The 17497-nt window shown below is 54.5% G+C and overlaps 1 protein-coding gene and 1 long non-coding RNA gene across 2 annotated transcripts in view; one reads left to right on the top strand and one right to left on the bottom strand.

Annotated features, from left to right (window-relative positions):
- WNT6 (Wnt family member 6) lies at positions 1–13111 on the top strand. The gene is made up of 4 exons (XM_081584095.1): positions 1–309; positions 9927–10147; positions 10374–10708; positions 12280–13111. Exons 1-4 carry the CDS (start codon positions 230–232, stop codon positions 12739–12741), a joined length of 1098 nt encoding a protein of 365 aa, XP_081440221.1. The 5' UTR covers positions 1–229; the 3' UTR covers positions 12742–13111.
- LOC145543229 (uncharacterized) overlaps positions 12405–17497 on the bottom strand; it is an 8548-nt gene continuing 3455 nt past the window's right edge. Inside the window, exons 3-4 of the long non-coding RNA XR_014080560.1 lie at positions 15681–15724; positions 12405–14468 (exon numbers count right to left, since the gene is read on the bottom strand). This is a non-coding gene — a long non-coding RNA (uncharacterized LOC145543229). The remainder of the gene's footprint in view (positions 14469–15680; positions 15725–17497) is intronic.

Here is a 17497-nt window from a genome sequence, read left to right on the forward strand (position 1 = left end):
GACACAGGCTCTGGCTGCCCCGTCCGCTCTCCGCCTCCGCCGCGCCCTCCTCGCTCGGGATGGGCCCCCCCGCCGCCGCCGCCGCCGCCGCCGCCGCCGCCGCCGCCGCCGCCGGAGCCATCGTCTCCCGGCCGCCGCCGCGATCGCCCTGAAGCCCGGGCCCCCGCCGCAGCGGCTGGCCTCTCAGCCTCGCGCCCTGCCCGCACCCACCGGCCCTAAAGCTGTCACGATGCAGCCGCCCGCGCCCTCCCGCCTGGGGCTGCTCCTGCTGCTGCTCCTGTGTCCGGCGCACGTCGGCGGACTGTGGTGGTGAGTGCTGCGCCTGGCTGCCCCAGCGGGGCCCCTGGAGCTCGGACACGGGGACCTCGGGGCCGAAGGTGGGGCTCCGGATCGCGCTCCTGCCGCCTCCCGGCTCTACCTGTGCGCGGAGCCCAGCCCCTCGGCAGCTGGAGACGCGAGGGGGAGGTGTGTGCCGCTCCTGCCGACCTCCTCTAGGGGCATTTCTGAACTGCCACTTAGACGTGCCCACACACCCCCTGCCCCCCCTCCCTACATTCTACTGTATTTCCTCCTCCTGTGTCCCACCCCCACCGCAGGTTACGCGCTCAATTCAGGTCACCGAGGAATCAGTGGATGGGTAGGAAAGAGATACGGGGAAATGGGGGCAAGATCTGTAGTCTGAGATCCGAATAAAAGAGTGTGTGTTAAGACGGCTTTGGATTTAAGAGAGAGAGGATGAATTTGGGGGAAAGAGAAGAACAAGGTGGGAAGCCACTGGCAGGGAGAGTCAAGCAGCTGCCTTTTCCCGCCCCACTTTACCCACAAACCCACCAGCTTCTCTCTGGGCTCCTTCAGAATGGGTGGTAGGGGCGGGAAAGGGAGCGTAAAGGGAGAAACTGAGTCAGAACCTTCGCTTTCTCTACTTTCTCCTCCCCGAGCAAAGAGGAGGAAAGGTAGGGAAAGGACCCAAGCTCCTGGCCCTTCCAGATGTAGAGGTCATGGATGAAAAACTTGGCTGCTGGGAATCGTGGAGGGTCCTGGTGGAAGGGAGCAAGGCCTGGCCAGCCGAGGGATGGGGTCGACTTCCAAGACTGCCCTAGCTAGAGCAGACACATAGGCAGCTGAGGTTGCGGGAACTTGGAGTCTTGCGGGATGGATAGAGGTTGGGGAGGTGGGTGCCCGGCCGGGACCGCTCAGCGATCCAGATCCCGTAGACTTTTTTTTCCCCTTCACAGTCTTGGGAGCAGCAAGGGCCCGCCCGGAATAGCTGTGTTTAGAGAGGAGGGACTTGGATGATACCGCTGGTGCATTAGCCAATCTTAACGAGTCAAAACCTTGTCTATTTGCATATCGCCATGTCATTGGCTGGATTCTCTACCCTCCACTCCTCTCCCACCCGGGGATTGGAAGCAGGGGTGGGGCAGGCAGTTCCCTCTTTTCTAGGAAGATAGCTGGATGCCCACACAGGGAGCTGCTGGCCACGATCCCACTTCCATGATGTAGGAGAGAAGTCCCTCAGGGTGTCAGTGAGGGGGCCAAGCCAGGGCGACCTAGGTCCCGGCTAGGGAACATGCGTCCTTGGATCCTGACTTAGAATAATGCAGTAGCAGCTTTGAAATAAAGAGACCTGCGATCTCATCTTCCCCCATTGTCAAGCCTATGACCTTGGGCAAGTCACTTCTCCCTGCTCCCCGATGTCTCAACTGTAAGAAAGGCAGTCAGTCCTCCTACCTGGAAGGCTTGATAGGAGGATTGGGTGGGATGACCTACAACATAATCTGACGTTGGGAGGTGCTCCTAAATGTAATTCCTCTCCTCCACATCCCAGGTTCTGGCCAGAATCCCCATGGGTGAAAAGGGGATCAATTTAAATTAAAATCTAGGGTCTCTAGCAAAATTTTGCAAGGGGATCTCTATCTCTTATTCCCCAAACACCCCTGTCCTAACTTTGCCCTTTCTCAAAGTATGGAGCAGAGGTCTCTCCCAGGGCTGTTGCCTTCCTTCCCCACCCCACTCCACCCCCTACTATTTGTCCCAATTTTATCATCCTTGCACTTAAAAAAACCACTTCCTCCATGAAGCTGCCCCTCTGTCTTCCCTTCCTTGCCTTCTCTATGCTCTCACTGCACTCCATGCACTGGACACTATGCCAGTTAGGCATTTCACTGACTGCCCTCTCCTCTTGAGTCCCCTTTCCCTGCTCCTGGGAGGCAGAGCCTTTGTCTTTAGGGCCCTGGAGACTAAAGGTACTGGGGACAGCTGTATGGAGTTCTGCTGGGGTTTGTGTCCATGGTGGCTCCTTCGTTTGGGATGGGCTGCTGGGTGGGAGCTATGCCAGAGGAAGTGAGACCTCATCCCTTGGAGACTGACCCTGAAGCTGGAAAGGAGGGAGTGGGGGAGGAGGGGAGGAGGGCAGGTGTGGAAGAACACAGAGGCCTTCATGGCCACAGCTGCAGGGCAAGCCGAGTGAAGAGTGAGTAGTTGGAATGATAAGGTGTCTGGCAACTGGCTTACTCAGATACTTTGGAGAGGCTGTCCCCACACCTGAGGCTTCACCTGAAGCAAGAGCTTCTTCAGGCCAGAAACATCCGGGCTGCTCCCTGATGTCTAGGACTGGTTGGCTTTCTTTCTGCTTCTCAGAGAACACTGACCAGGCCGGAGCTCCAGCGGTGAACAGAAAAGTGGCTGACCTCACAGCAGCCCATTGCAGTCCATGCTGTCATTCTAGCAGCAGCCAGGCTGGGAAGACATAGTTCCCCAGGAACTCTGAGTGACCAGACTGTCCTGGTTAGGAAAGGAGGGCCCTGGAGGGGCGTGGCCCAGGCCTTAGGGTCTAGGTCCCCCAGAAGTTTCCCCTTCCAATTTCTTCCCTCCTCCCCCCTTCTTTCCCGCCCCCCCCTTCTCCAGTGCTTTCTAAACTCTGCCTCTGACCTCTGTCTGTCTCTCTCTCATCTGTAACCATATCTTTGTGAATCACAAAATCCCAGATTCCAGGACATTGGCCAGGCTCTCTTGAGGTCATCTCGTCCAGCTTACTGCCTCCAGGCTATCCAGCTTATGCTCTGGCCCTGACAGATCCTATCCTAGTCATCAGCTCCCAGCCCTCCCATCCTGCTCTCTGCCTCCTTCTCATCCTCCCCCAGGAAGTTCTTCTCAATATCTGGTCCATCTTTATTTATACCTTCAATCAGTGGATGTAGAAAATAGCTCACTCTTACAGAATAGCCAAATCAATCTCCCTTCTTCTCCTTTCCTCTTTCCATTTGATATTTTCTATGAAAGAAACTAGCCCTCCCATTGTTCCACTAGGAAAAGCACCACTTGGTCTCACTCCCTTCCCCCATCTCATCTTCCCTATGGAAAAAGGAATCAGGCGCTGGTCTGCTCTGGCCCCTCAGGGAGGCAGGGAAAGGACCCAGGCCTCTTCCTGACACCTAGGCTTTCCAGTTACTCCCACCACCCCTTCCCATCCTCTCTTTCTCTGGGGCCCCTGATCCTTCATGGGCAGTCCTGTTGCTGGCTCCCACAAGCTTAGGATGGGGTGGATGGTGAGGGTAGGGTGGCCATCCAGGCCTCCCCTCCCAGCCACCACTCCCCCCCTCGCCTTGGCAGCTTCCCCTGGAGGGAGACAATGGGGCTGTGAGTAGAAAAGGGCAGGGGCAAAAGGAGGCTGGCTTGGTCCAGGCCAGAGCATGCCCTGAGCCCACCAGAGTCCTGGCACTGTGACATTTCCCGGGGAGTGCAGTCCCCTCCTGCCCCATTCTCATCGGAAGCCAGGAGTTGGGTGGGAGCGGGAGTTGGGGGGGGAAGTCAGCGGGAGGCTTGATCATCAGGGCCCAGCCAGGGGGATTCCAGAATGTGTACTTTGATGAAGAAATGCAGTGGTGGAGGGGATGAGGCGGGGGTAGGGGGGTGGGGGGGGTGCAGGCAGCCAGGCTGCAGTCAGGCTGGTGGTAGGGCACCCAGCCAGCCAGGCAGGAGGTGCTCAGGAACACAGAAGCCTGTCCCCAGGGAGTGGGGAGAGCGCCCTCTAGCCTGCACCCTCCTTCCTGCCAGGGCCAGGGTGGGGCGAGGCCCTGGGTGCTTCCCCTGGACTGCCTGAGGAGGAGCACGGGGAGGGAAAGGTCGCTGGGCAAGTACCTCACCCACTTTCCACTTGGTCTCTTTGGCTGTTTCCTCCAGCTTGGAGCCCTCTGCTTAATCCAGAAATTAGATTTAGAAAGGACCTTACAGATCATCTGGCCCAATCTTCTCACTCTCAGTGAGAAAAGTCTAGCAAAGTTCAGGGACAGGAGGTGACTTGCCCAAGGCCACCCAGAATGCAAGTAGCTGAGGGCTGGGGACCAGGAGTCCACCTCCTGCTGAGTACCGCGTCCTGGTGTGCAGTAGGGATAGGGGTCAGGAAAGGGGTACAGGGCCTTGCACAGGACCCTTCTGCTCCCCCAGTCCTCCCCTTCTCACAGTGCTTCACCACTTCGGTATAGGAGAGCAGATGGCACAGGACAGACTCTCTGAAGGATATCCAGTGGATGGGCATTGAGTCCAGGCCTCTGACCAGCAGCAAGCCATCTTGTGTGGGGAAGTCATTCAGGGCAGGGAAAGCCCCTGCCAGGGGAGAACTGTGAGGAGTTGGGAAGGGCAGCACCCGGGACTGGGCAGAGAGAACCCAGTTGGGCCAGGGGGGTAGGGATCCATGGAATGGGGTGGGCGGTGGGCAGTGGGGAGGTAGGGGTTAATGGAGCTGGGGCATTACTGACTTTGATGTGGTGGTTGGGGTGGGGGTAGGGACTGGGGGAGGGGGAACAGTAATTACTGAGTTAGACAGAGCAGGACAGGACAGGCGGGCCGGGCACAGGCCCGGGCCCAGCCTCCTCGGCAGCCCAGCCGTCAGGCAACATTTTTCTACCCCTTCTCCACCACCCACCTCCCCCACCCCTGTGCAGCCCCCACCCACAGCCCCAGGGCTCAGGGCTCCCTCTGCTGGCTCTTGGGAGCTGAGGGTCAGACTAAGGAGTACCGGGAATGAGTGCAAGGAACTAGTGGGGATTTGGCTATGAGACCCTTTAGGGGAGCAGACATCAGAAAGGTCTGTGATCCTTTTGGCCTCAAGAATCCACCCAGGAGCGCTGGCTGGAGAAGGGAGGCAGGGGGTGGGGGGATCTTGGAGGGTGCTCCTGGTCCATGGGTTAGACTGGCAGGGGAAGAGGAGATACTGGGATCCAGGCTAAGGAGAGTTGGAGCAAAGCCTGTTCTCAGGAATTCACACATGTTGCCTGATTGCTGTGCACTGTGCAGGCCCAGGAGATAATTAAGGGTGTGAATGGGAAGTCACCCATGGAAAGACACTTGTGGAAGCCTACTCTCTGGACAGGCTCTTTTCATCATGTAACCTGAGAAGTAGGCGGGTATTATTATTTATTTCCACTTTACAGTTGAGGACACTGAGGTTCAGAAGGTTAAGTTTCCTCATCCATTCAACAAAGGCTAAGTGCCAACCTCCCTGGCTAGGGGCTTACTAACATCGTGGAACCAGCAAATGGCAGAGCCCAGATCCAAACCCAAGTCCGATGGATTCTCAAGGCCCTGAGTTGTGTTCTGCTAATGACATTATACTTCTCCCTGAGATCTTTGTCTGGAATGAGTTTATATCTAATTGGAAAGATAAGATAAGAAGATGTGACAAAACAATTATGCCACTGGCCAGGATGACAAACAATACCCCCACACACACACCAGGAGTGACACGAAGAGTGAGGCAGGTGGGGGAGGTCATTGAGGGCTGGGGCCCACCAGAGCAGGTGGGATCTGAGGCAAGTTTGGAGAGATGCTGTGTGAGATTTGGATGACTTAGGGGTGAGGAAGTGGGGGTGCCTCTGAGTCCGGAAACTTAGCGGTGTGATCTGGGATGGATGCAGTCAGCCAACTCTGATCAGACTAAGGACCATGTGGAGGACAGTATGCAAGAGCCCCTGAGGTATCAGAAGCCCTTGGGGCAAGAGGGCTCTTTCCTCCAGTCCCTTTGGTTTTTAAAATATTCGCCTAAATTTCTTGCTATGGGGATTCCCCCATTGAATGGCCAGCGTCAGTCCCCTCTCTTTTCATCTTGCTTGCCTGTACAATAAGGGTGAGGTGGGTGGAGGTGGACTAGAAAATCTTCCACCCTCTGAATCCAGGCATGGAAAGCTAGGTTAGGTCAGAAACGCAGGCCTCCAAGGCTTAGATTCGCAGATGCTGCCAGTAGGAACTGGCTGCCCCCTAATGCCACCTCATTTGGCTACTTATTTTACCAACCGAGGTCCCTGGGAGGGAGATCTTGGCACAGGAGGCCAAGCCAGCTAGAATGGCCAAACCCAGGCTTGTTCTTTCTTGTCTATGTACTGATTTCTTTTAGGGCTAGCTTTGTTTTTTCTATGCCCAGGAGCGGCTATTTGTTTAGGATCTCAGATCCTGCATATTATCTGTTTCCTACCACCACTGCGCTCCAGCCACTAGCCCCCACCCAACACACAGATACTTCCAGACAGGCACCTCTTCCCTAGGCTGATCTCAGGCCAATGCTAACTCAGAGGCCCCCAAAGCAGAGTTCAGTCCCTAAGCAAGCAGAGGGGAAGGAAGGAGGGCAAAGGAAGAGGGGAGATGGGGGAGTTATTCTGTGATTCGGTTAAAGATGGTGATAAAGTTAGAGAGACTTTTCAAGTCTGTCTTGCCAACTCCTTATCTTCCTGACACCCAGAGAGGAAACTGACTTGCTCAGCATAGCTCAGCTCACCCAGAGTAGACAGAGACCAGAGTACAAATGTGAGGGCTGGTGTTTTGCCCAACACTTCCCTGCCTGTCCCCTTCTGGAGTTTCCTTTCCTGTGACTTGAAGATGGGAGTGAGGACAGGAGGGCAGGGAGCAAGCTGGTCCCTTGGGATTCTAGCTGCTACTATTGCCCATCCCTCCTCCTGACCAGCTTGTAAACAAGTCTAGTTCCCAGGCAGCCAGCCAGCCTGAGGAGCCAGACCCGGACCAGAAACTGACTCCAGGGCAGCCCCTCAACCCTGTGCGGGGCCAGCCCCACCTCCTGGGGGGCCCTGCCTATCGTGCTCCTCCTGATTCCTCTCCTATCTCAAGCTTCTGGGAAAAAGACAAGGTCAAGAGGTTCTTTCGCTTTCTCTCCTGCATACCCCACCCTCTCCTACTTCCCCAGAGCAGAGGGGGGAGAGAAGCGGGATGGGGCAGAGTAACCTTGGGAAGATAAGGCCAGTCAGCCTTGGGAAAGTAGGGAGTTAGCAGAGGGCAGGATTGGGGAGGGGAGACTGGGGAACTTGGCAGCTTGGGGGTGGAGTGGGGAAGACGGGTTTACAGGGTCCCAGGCTCCAAGGTAGCGTTCTCAACATGCAGGTGGCAGAAGAGGAACTGGATGGCTGTGTGGAGGCCTGTTTCCCTGCCTCTGAATCCAGCTGGGGAGAAAGAAAATGTTTCTGGAAGCTAATTAGGAGTCATGAAGCCACATGTGGACAGGGTTCAAGTGAGGACCTTCTCCTTAGATGGCTCCTTCATTCACTCGAAAACATGTATTGGATGGTATTCATTGGAGAAACATAGTAATCATTCACAATATGCAAACTTTCATAACAAAAATTGGAGGGGAAATACAAATTAAGCAGCTAAAAATCTGCCATGGGAAACAAAGTAACAGTCCTAACTCTCAAGGTGCTCCATAGTCTTCTTTACCAACCTTGTACAACCATACTGGAAGTTGCTCCCAATTATTTTTGTAATGAAATGGGATAAGTAAGTAGAAGGGGGATAAATAGATCGATAGAAATAAAGATAGATAGAGACTGATCAACTTGTACAGCCAGAGGTTTTCCAACCCTTGGCCCACTTGCCCCTGATCCATCTATTACTTTTCTAGCGATGCAAAAGGGTTGGGGCTGGACCTTCCCAGGTACAGTGGGAATGCAGTGATGGCAGGTCCTAAGCATGGAGGCAGGCGGGTTTGGATTATGAGTCTCTCCACTGAGGGGAGAGTTTTGGTTCCTGGACTACTGGGGTAGAGGTGATGACATTGATCGGACAGGGTGGTGATGTGGGTGGGGTGGAGTGTAGAAGGAGACTTTACAGGATTGAGGACTGAGCTCAAGGATTGAGCTTACACATCTTCCTGCAATCATGTCTTTAAGCATCTCAGTCCTCAGTGAGAGAAGTTCTGCCTTAAGACTTAAATTCCTCCTGCTGCTATTTAAGCCATTACATCTCATTGTTGTGGGCCCAGAACATGCCTGGGCAGCCCCTACTTGTGGAGCAAATGGGGACAGTGGGGTGGATGTGCACTAAAGCTAAGCTGAAAAGTAGGCCACCTTGACCTTTGGCACATATCTACCAACATTTTCCTCCACGTTTTCTTTCTCGTGGTGTTGCTTCTCCCCACCCAAAATCTTATTCCACCCCCTGCTAAAGGCTTTTGAGTGGTTTCAAATTACCCTCAGTCTAAATGCTCTACCTACTCATTCCTACCAGACAAAGATCTCAGCTAAGTGCTGAAATAAGAGCATTCCAATTAAAGTAGGCCCCTCCAGGTAGGAATACCCAGCCAAGTGAACCTTCAGGGGTATGATGTACAGCTACTAAAAGGAAGTGTTAGCCTCGGATGAAACAAAGGCTGAGAATGGAGAGATTTCTGAAAATGTGTGGAACTCCTGGTAAGGTCTTTACCCACCAAGCCAAGGAGCATCCCCTCCCCAATCAGTTATGTTACCTACCTTGCCATCCCTGCCCCATGCACTGGTCTTGGCTTGCTGCCATCTTGCTCTGGAAAGGTCACAGACCCTGAGGCAGGAGAAGGGTCAATGTCATCTACTTTACAACGTGGCTTCAGAGACTCAGTCCCCAGTGCCTTCCTCCTGCTCAGGGAAACAGGGAGATATTGGGGGAGGGGGGGAGGGCATCTGACAGAAGGAGAAATCTGGGCTAGAGAGGGGGTGTTACTTTCCTCAAAGGCACCCTTCCCTGACCGCTCTAACATACCGTGGCTTGCTGTATTGCTGGGATTGCCCTACCTTTCTAGCATCAGGGCTAATCAGCTAACACAAGACCAGCCTGTGGTCCACTAAGACCAGATCCTTTTCTGATACTGTCTACTTTTCTTTATATTTCTTTATGATATGTACCTTCTTTTCTTTGACAGCTTATAGCTTACTTTTTTTCCCCCTAATTGCATTTATTTATTATTTTTATTTTTGGCTGTGCTGGGTCTTCATTACTGTGTGAGGGCTTTCTCTAGTTGTAGAGAGCAGGGGCTATTCTCTAGTTTCAGCATGCCCGGCTTCTCATCACAGTGGCTTCTCTCGTTGCAGAGCAGAGGTTCTAGGGTATGAAGGCTTCAGTAGTTGCAGCACATGGGCTCAGTAGTTGTTGCACACTGGCTTAGGTGCTCAGAGGCACGTGGGATCTTCCAGGACCAGAGATCAAACTACCGTCCTCTGCGCTGCAAGGCTGATTCTTAACCACTGGACCACCAGGGAAGCCCCGTGATGGCTTGCTTGATCTTCCTTCCGTTAACATCCTCTCCCTTTTGGGTTAGGCCTGGTGAATTTTAACCTTGGGCTACCTGGTGCCAGATGCCTTCACCTTGAGTCAAAATCCTGTAAGGTTTTTATTAATGAAGGTGTACACAGAAGGATAATACTGACTCTTTGCTCTATGGCAATTTCAGTCTAGAATCTAGCTCAGAGGGGACACACACATACACGCACACACACACACACACACGGAATAGTAAGAGAACCAGGTGGGACAATCTCTATCTCAGTTGGGGGTGCTGGTGGGGGAAGACGCATGGCACAGCTCCCGGCTGTGGGCTGGGCGGGGCTGGTCTCCCGCCCCCTCCCCCAAGCTCTTCGAGTTACAACCATGGTCTGCTGTTCTTTACTTCCCAGGGCCGTGGGCAGCCCTTTGGTCATGGACCCTACCAGCATCTGCAGGAAAGCCCGGCGGCTCGCAGGGCGGCAGGCTGAGTTGTGCCAGGCCGAGCCAGAAGTGGTGGCCGAGCTAGCGCGGGGCGCCCGGCTGGGGGTTCGGGAATGCCAGTTCCAGTTCCGCTTCCGCCGCTGGAACTGCTCCAGCCATAGCAAGGCCTTCGGGCGCATCCTGCAACAGGGTCAGTGTGGGGAGGACCCCAGGAGGGGGCTGCTGTCTCGCCGTTGGGGAAGTCAGAGGAGAGGGTGGGGGTGGGGGGAGGCCCACGGAGCCCCACTTCCTCCACGGTCAAAGGACACGGCCCGATCCTGTCTCCCAGCCCCACGCCACGCTGCCTCGCGCCCACCGCAGCGCCCCAGAACCCAGCCCCAGTCTTGCTGTCTGACCGTCCCTCCCCGCCCCCGCAGACATCCGGGAGACGGCCTTCGTGTTTGCTATAACGGCGGCGGGCGCCAGCCACGCGGTCACGCAGGCCTGCTCCATGGGCGAGCTGCTGCAGTGCGGCTGCCAGGCGCCCCGCGGCCGGGCCCCACCCCGGCCCCCCGGCCTACCAGGCACCCCAGGGCCCCCCGGCCCAGCGGGGTCCCCCGACGGCAGCGCCGCCTGGGAGTGGGGGGGCTGCGGCGATGACGTGGACTTCGGGGACGAGAAGTCGAGGCTCTTCATGGACGCGCAGCACAAACGGGGACGCGGAGACATCCGTATGTTGGTGCAACTTCACAACAACGAGGCGGGCCGACTGGTGAGTGGGGACAGGCACGTATAAGAGCTTGCGCGTGTGTGAGTGTGGAAATGTGGGAGTGTGGGTGAATATGAAAGGATGTAGGAGAGTGTGGTATATCAGGAGGAGTGAGTTTGTGAAAGGCTGTGAGTGGGGTACACAGTTTGTTAATGTGTGGGAGGCCACTTGGGAAGATTGGCTGGGGGTGTGGTTGGGCCAGTGGGAGGCAAGGTGACTGACCTAGAAGAGGGAGTCACTTGGCGGGCCTGGGAGGGCTAGGGGCTGATGGCCCAGTGGGCAGGGTAGGGAGGGGACACCCAGGGAAGAGGACCCAGGGCCTTTAGGGACCTCAGGTAGGGAGGACATACTTCTGAGACAGGACAAGTAGGGCAAAGCTTGGGTGGCTAGGGGCTGCCAGGGCAGGGGCTGAGGAGGGAGACCAAGGCCAAGGATGAGAGAAAGGACAGAAGCCCAGTAAAGGTATGGGGTCTGGAGGTTGGGGAGCTGGGAGAAGTGAAGGAAGCTCCAGGGACAATGGTCTTGGAAAGGAGTGAAGGATGAAGAGTGGATCCTGATGGTAGGAGGGGTCAGGCAGAGGCCAGGAAAGCTGTGACAGTCTAGGCACTTGTCAACTGGCTGCCTGGCAACCCCAGACCAGTCCCTCCCCAGACCCCTGGCAGCCTCTCCCCTTCCCTCTACGATGAGGAGGGCCTCAGGAGCTCGTTTTTAGGGACAAGAAGCAGTCTGAGTCAGATGTTCCTGGGAGGGGGTGGGGGAAAGAGAAGGGGCCTGGGAGGGGGCCCATAGACGTTCAAGACTGTAGATAAGGTTGGCCCCTGGACTCTGAGCTTCCGGAAATGATCTTCCTGGGGCATCTGACCCCATAAATCTCTAGCAGGGTTGTGAGTCTTCCATTCCAGCTTCAGACATAAATGGTAAATAAAGGGCAGGACTCCTGGGTTTCAGTTCTCAGTAGGGCATTCATAGGGGCCCTCCTGCACCCTATGCTTCAATTCTAGGGTGTGTCAGGGAACCCCCACATCCTATGTCTTGTAGGGTTCTGGCCTGAGGCATTGGGCAGGGGGGGAAGAGGGGACTCAGAGAGGAACGTCCAGACAGGCCCACATACCTGTCGGAAAGGGTTGGGGAGGGGTGGCAGAGACAGAGCCTAGGCCGCCTGCTCTGCCTGGGGCCCTGAGAGCAGGAATGAGAAGGCTGGCTGGCAAGAGGAATCCGTGCGACAGCTGCCACCTTTACCCCCTCCCTCCAGGGAGAATCTCACCCTTGCTGTCCATTCCGCTTTCTCCCCCATTCCCTGGCTTTGGATCCTGGAATGTCTACACTGCATACTGTCCTCCACTCCCCACTGCTCCCATTTCTCCATCATTCCTCCTCCTCCTCTCCCGGGTGTCGGGCCGTGATTTCCTTCCCACTTTGCGCGCTCTCGCTTTTTGTTTGTTTGTTTTTGGTCTTCTCTTTGCTTTCTTCCATTCACCACCCTCCCCTATCTTATTTTCTGTTGGTCCTCTGGGCCTTTCTGCGCCCCACCTCCCGGATCTGTTCCCATCCGCCCGCTCTTCTGCTCCCCGCAGGCCGTGCGCAGCCACACGCGGACCGAATGCAAGTGCCACGGGCTATCGGGCTCGTGCGCGCTGCGCACCTGCTGGCAGAAGCTGCCCCCGTTCCGCGAGGTGGGCGCGCGGTTGCTCGAGCGCTTCCACGGCGCCTCGCGTGTCATGGGCACCAACGATGGCAAGGCTCTGCTGCCCGCCGTCCGCACGCTCAAGCCGCCGGGCCGCGCTGACCTGCTCTATGCCGCCGACTCGCCCGACTTCTGCGCCCCCAACCGGCGCACGGGTTCTCCGGGCACACGCGGCCGCGCCTGCAACAGCAGCGCCCCGGACCTCAGCGGCTGCGACCTGCTATGCTGCGGCCGCGGGCACCGCCAGGAGAGCGTGCTTCTCGAGGAGAACTGCCTGTGCCGCTTCCACTGGTGCTGCGTGGTGCAGTGCCACCGCTGCCGCGTGCGCAAGGAGCTCAGCCTCTGCCTTTGACCCACCGCGGCACCCGGAACTGCGCGCGGAGCCGCCTCTCGGCACCTGCGGGACCTCTGGGGGCCAGCAGAGGGCGCTGCCTCGGCCCAGCTTCCCCCTGAGAAAGTCCACCTCCCAGGCCTCTGCAAACTGCGAGGCGGTGGGGCTTGAGACTTACGCCGCCAGTTCATCAAGGCCCAGGGCACTGAAGGAGCCACCCGACAGGGGCTCCCGGGGACTTCATGAGGAGACCACATAGAGCCTCTCTCTCTTCAGCCCCCAGATGGAAACCAAAGAGCCAGTTTCTAGGCCTCTGGATGTAGGGCTCCTCAGAACTACTGGCCATGGTGTGGGTGGGTGAGTTTTGTATCAATAAAGATATTTAAACCAATAGGATATATCAATAAAGATATTTAAACCTGGGCCCAGGGTTTGGGAGGGGGGGCTGCCATGGGGACAGGCTCTGAAAGGAGTGAGTAAAGGGAGATGGTTTCGATAGAATGGGCCTCTCAGGGGTCATCGCCTGGATCCCTATCTGTCTTCCAGAACTGGGCTTCCTGGTGGTGAAGAGTGCCGGATGCCGCCCTTGGCATTCTTCTTGTTCACTCTGGTACACATCTAGGGTCTGTATCTGCAAGGTGGGGGAGAACTGGGATCCCCTTTAATGAGCAGACTGAGGGGATCTAGGGAAAGAGGACCAGAAGCCTGGTGGTGTACTGAGTTCTCAGGTCAGCCCTTGTCCTAATTCGGGGTGGGGGGAATTTATCTGTTTTTCTGTTTCTGGGGAATTTGAGGGTAGACTTATAGGCCCACCCAAACTCAAAAGTTAACTTTATAAATGGTAGAATGTGATGAAAATGTTCTTAGTAACATCAGATTTTGTTGCCATCAAAACTAACTTCACCCCCACTAACAATGAAAAAACTTAGAATGGCATTTCCAATCAAACTTAGAGAGAGGTGAAGCAAAGCTGTCCCAAGGTTTCTCTTGGTATACAACCACATTTCTGCCTTTCTGATTCCTCGTGGAAAGCTAATGGTGAGGGTAAAGGGACAGAGGAAGGTTTGGGGTTCTGGGTTTTCCAGAATTGAGGGTAAGGCCCCTATCTTTCTCCAGAGAGAATGGAAGAGGGCATAGCCAAATGGCTGGGATTCGGAGCCCCCAATGCCCCCACAGTCCAAAAACTGCTGTGGAGAATGACTCCCATCAAGGTATGCAGAGCAAAGCATGAACGTTAGATTCAGGCACTCTGGGTTGGAAACCAGTGCTGTTGCTTAGAAGTTTACGATATAGGCCATCTTAGTCCCAGTGTCTTTACCTATGCAATGGGAATATCATTGTTTCAGTTATCCATTGCTGCATAACAAACAATCCCAAAGTAATTACTCCTCATGATCCTTTAGGTCAGGAATTTGTCAGGACTCAGCTGGGTGGTTCTGCTCTTTGTGACAGAGCTGTTGGTTGTGGTCATCCACTTGGCTGATTCTGCTGGTGGCTCTGCTGGGATGGACAGTCCAAAAGGCTTCACTCATGTATGTCCAGTGTCCCAGAGTTTCTCCAGTAGCCTCCTTCTCTCCATGTGACTAGCTTGGGCTTCCTTACAGCATGGTAGCCTCAGCATAAAGCTGGATTTCAAATTATACTGTGCCAAACTTGAAGGCAGAAACTGCAAGTGTCTTCTTAGAGTCCAGCCTTGGAAGGTACCCAGCATCACTGTCATTCCCTTTTGGTTGACACGAGTCACAGAACTGGCCAAAATTCAAGGGGAGAGGAAACAGACTCCACTTCTCAATGTGCTGAGTGTGTGCTAAGTCACTTGGGTCGTGTCCAGTTCTTTGCGACCCTATGGACCTGCCAGGCTCCTCTGTGGGATTCTCAGTAGGACAAGGGCAACTTGTTACACCCATCATAATCTATCCACATCCTCATATAATTTTGAGGAGGATTCTTTGAGATATGCAAAGCACTTATCATTTGATCCAATAATTTATGTCAGGTTTGTATTTAATAAATGGTAGTTACTGTGAGAAAGGGGATAGAGACCTGATGCTTTGCAGGCATTGGGCAGGCCTTGACTATAAATGAAGATACCCAACTCAAACTAACTTAGGCCAAAGGGAATTAATTAGTGGATCTCATACCTGGAAATGGTTGGATGGCACCACTGATTCAATGGACATAAACTTGGGCAAATTCTGGGAGATAGTGAGGGACAGGGAGGCCTGAGTGCTGCAATCCATGGGGTCGCAAAGAGCTGGACATGACTTAGCGACTGAACAACAAAAATACCTGGGAAGTCCAGGTAAGTCTGAATTTAGGCACTGCTGAGCCCAGGGGCCCAAATGATTGATGTCACCTCTCTCTCTCACCCCGAGAAAGGTGAGAGAGGTCTATTGTTTCTACTTGTCTCTGTCTCTCTTTTCATACTGTCCTTATTTTCTCCTGCTGCAGACAGACTTCCTCTATATGGCATCCTTATGTCTACATTCTTAGATTCTTAGTGCCTCTGACCCAAAAAAAGATCAAAAAAGAATGGATTCCCAGCAGAAGTCCTCAGGAAGCTGGGATCAGGTCAACTTGACCCGCTTGCCTATCCTTGAACTAGTAACAGTGCAGGGTAGGGTGTGTAAGGGGGGGGACTTCCCTGGAGGTCTTGTAGTTAAGACTCCATGCCCCCAAAGCAAGGGGCATGGGCCCAGTCAGTGGGAACTAAGATTCCACATGCTGCATAGTGCAGGAAAAAAAAAAAAACTAGTGTCCAGGGAAATGTACTACCATGACTGGCATTGGTAGCCCCCCCTAGAACCACAGGGAATTGGGGCACAGTGAGGAGAGAAGAGTTCTTCAAACGAAAGAGAGGGAAGGGGAACTCATCCTGGGTATGACAGACCCTTTACATGGCTTCCAGGGCATCGGCCCTCCCCTGACAATACCCCCTACACACACCTGTGTGACCTCACCTGGTTCAGCTCTCAAAGATCACATCGGCACCTCGGAGTGAAGCCTGTATGGAGAGGGAATATCAGGTTTCAGTGAGAAGGAAAAGACATTTGAGTTTTCTTTTCTTTTTCTTTTCCAATCTTCTTCCTCCTGGCTCCCTCAAGTCAAATACCTGGGCTTCAGGGAAGTATCATGAAGAATTCGGACTCAGAATCTCTTGAACTAAGGGATTTGGCTAACTTACCAAGGCGGGAGAGTGGAGCCAACATTGTGGGCCCATGGAAGAAAAACGAAGCACTGTACAGGATAGGGTTTTTATTCACATGTCTGCCTTTTCCAGGCTAAGCACCAAAGAATTGATGCTTTTGAACAGTGATGTTGGAGAAGACTCTTGAGAGTCATTTGGACTGCAAGGAGATCAAACCAATTAATTCTAAAGGAAATCAACTCTGATTATTCATTGGAAGGACTGCGGCTGAAGCTGAAGCTCCAATACTTTGGCCACCTGATGCAAAAAGCCTGCTCATTGGAAAAGACCCTGATGCTGGGAAAGACTGAAGGCAGGAGGAGAAGGGGACGACAAGATGGTTGGATGGCATCACTGACTCAATGGACATAAGTTTGAGGAAGCTCCGGGAGACATTGAAGGACAGGGAAGCCTGGTGTGCTGCAGTCCATCGTGTCGCAAAGAGTCAGAACAGACTGAGCGACTGAACAACTGCCTCCCCCCCCCCCCCCCCCCCCGAGTTCCCTGGCTGGGTACAACACTGTTTAAAAAAAAAAGTCTCCCGCACTTTTCTCAGAGGCCACCAGAGGGTGCACAGAGCCCAGCTTCCCTATTAACACGGTCCACAGATAGGACCTACAGGACATCTGGGGAACTCAAAGAGTTGTCAGTATCAGAGGGTAGGATGGAAAGGAAGTAAGGAGACCCACGGACAGCTAGATCAAGCTGCTAGGGATCCAGACTGTCTGAGACCTCTAGACTGACCCAGATGTAGGGCTGGAATGTCTGCCTCTGTCTCTACTGCCGGGTTCTGGTACAGAGTGTTGGGGGAGTGGTGATAATGGGGTGTGGGATGTTGGATTTCCTCTTCTGTGATGCTAGGGAGGATAACTGAGGCAGTGGCAGAAACTGACACCACCCCTAGTAGGTTAAAAGGAATTCAGTGGAAGTAGCACAATAACAGTGGGGGAAAAAAGGCCTAGTTTGCCACCTCGAGCTGGGCCAAGTCAGTTACTCTCTCTGAGCCTCAGTCTCCCCATTGTGAAATGAGGGTGCCTGATAGCACATGGTAAGAGTGCTTGCAGTCTTTGAACGGGCACTCGTGTGTTAGCGTCCATCTTCTGTGACCAGTAGAGACTGGGAACTACAGTAGGAGTCTGGGAACTACAGTAGGAGTCTGGGAACTGCCTTCTATGAAAGGTGAGAGTGGTAGCCCGGGAGGCACCATTTTGACCATTATCCTGGTCCTCTTTAAGCTCAGAGGTGGCTCTGCCTCATTGCACTGAGGACTGGGATGGGGGCTGGAAGCAGAGCTCAGAAATGCCCCACCACCATGACCACCCCCCTCCCCCGTCTTGCTCACCCAGCTGCCCAGCCTCAGGCACAGTCTGAGCCATCGAGGTCCCCCGCTGGCTGAGTGGTGGGGGACATGTGGAACTGGGGAGATGGGGGAAGAGCACAGAGGCGCTCCAGATGTGTGCGTGACCACATCAGGGAACGCCGGAACAAACAGGCAGAAGGGTGGGGAGGCGGGGAGGAAGGCCCAGGACTCAGGAAGCTCTTCCCCTCCCCTTCCGGACCTAACACACAGGGGTCTGGGAGACTGGAGCT

Source organism: Giraffa tippelskirchi, chromosome 3, assembly GCF_054371585.1.
Source record: "Giraffa tippelskirchi isolate mGirTip1 chromosome 3, T2T-mGirTip1v1.2.pri, whole genome shotgun sequence".
NCBI classification, from domain to species: domain Eukaryota; kingdom Metazoa; phylum Chordata; class Mammalia; order Artiodactyla; family Giraffidae; genus Giraffa; species Giraffa tippelskirchi.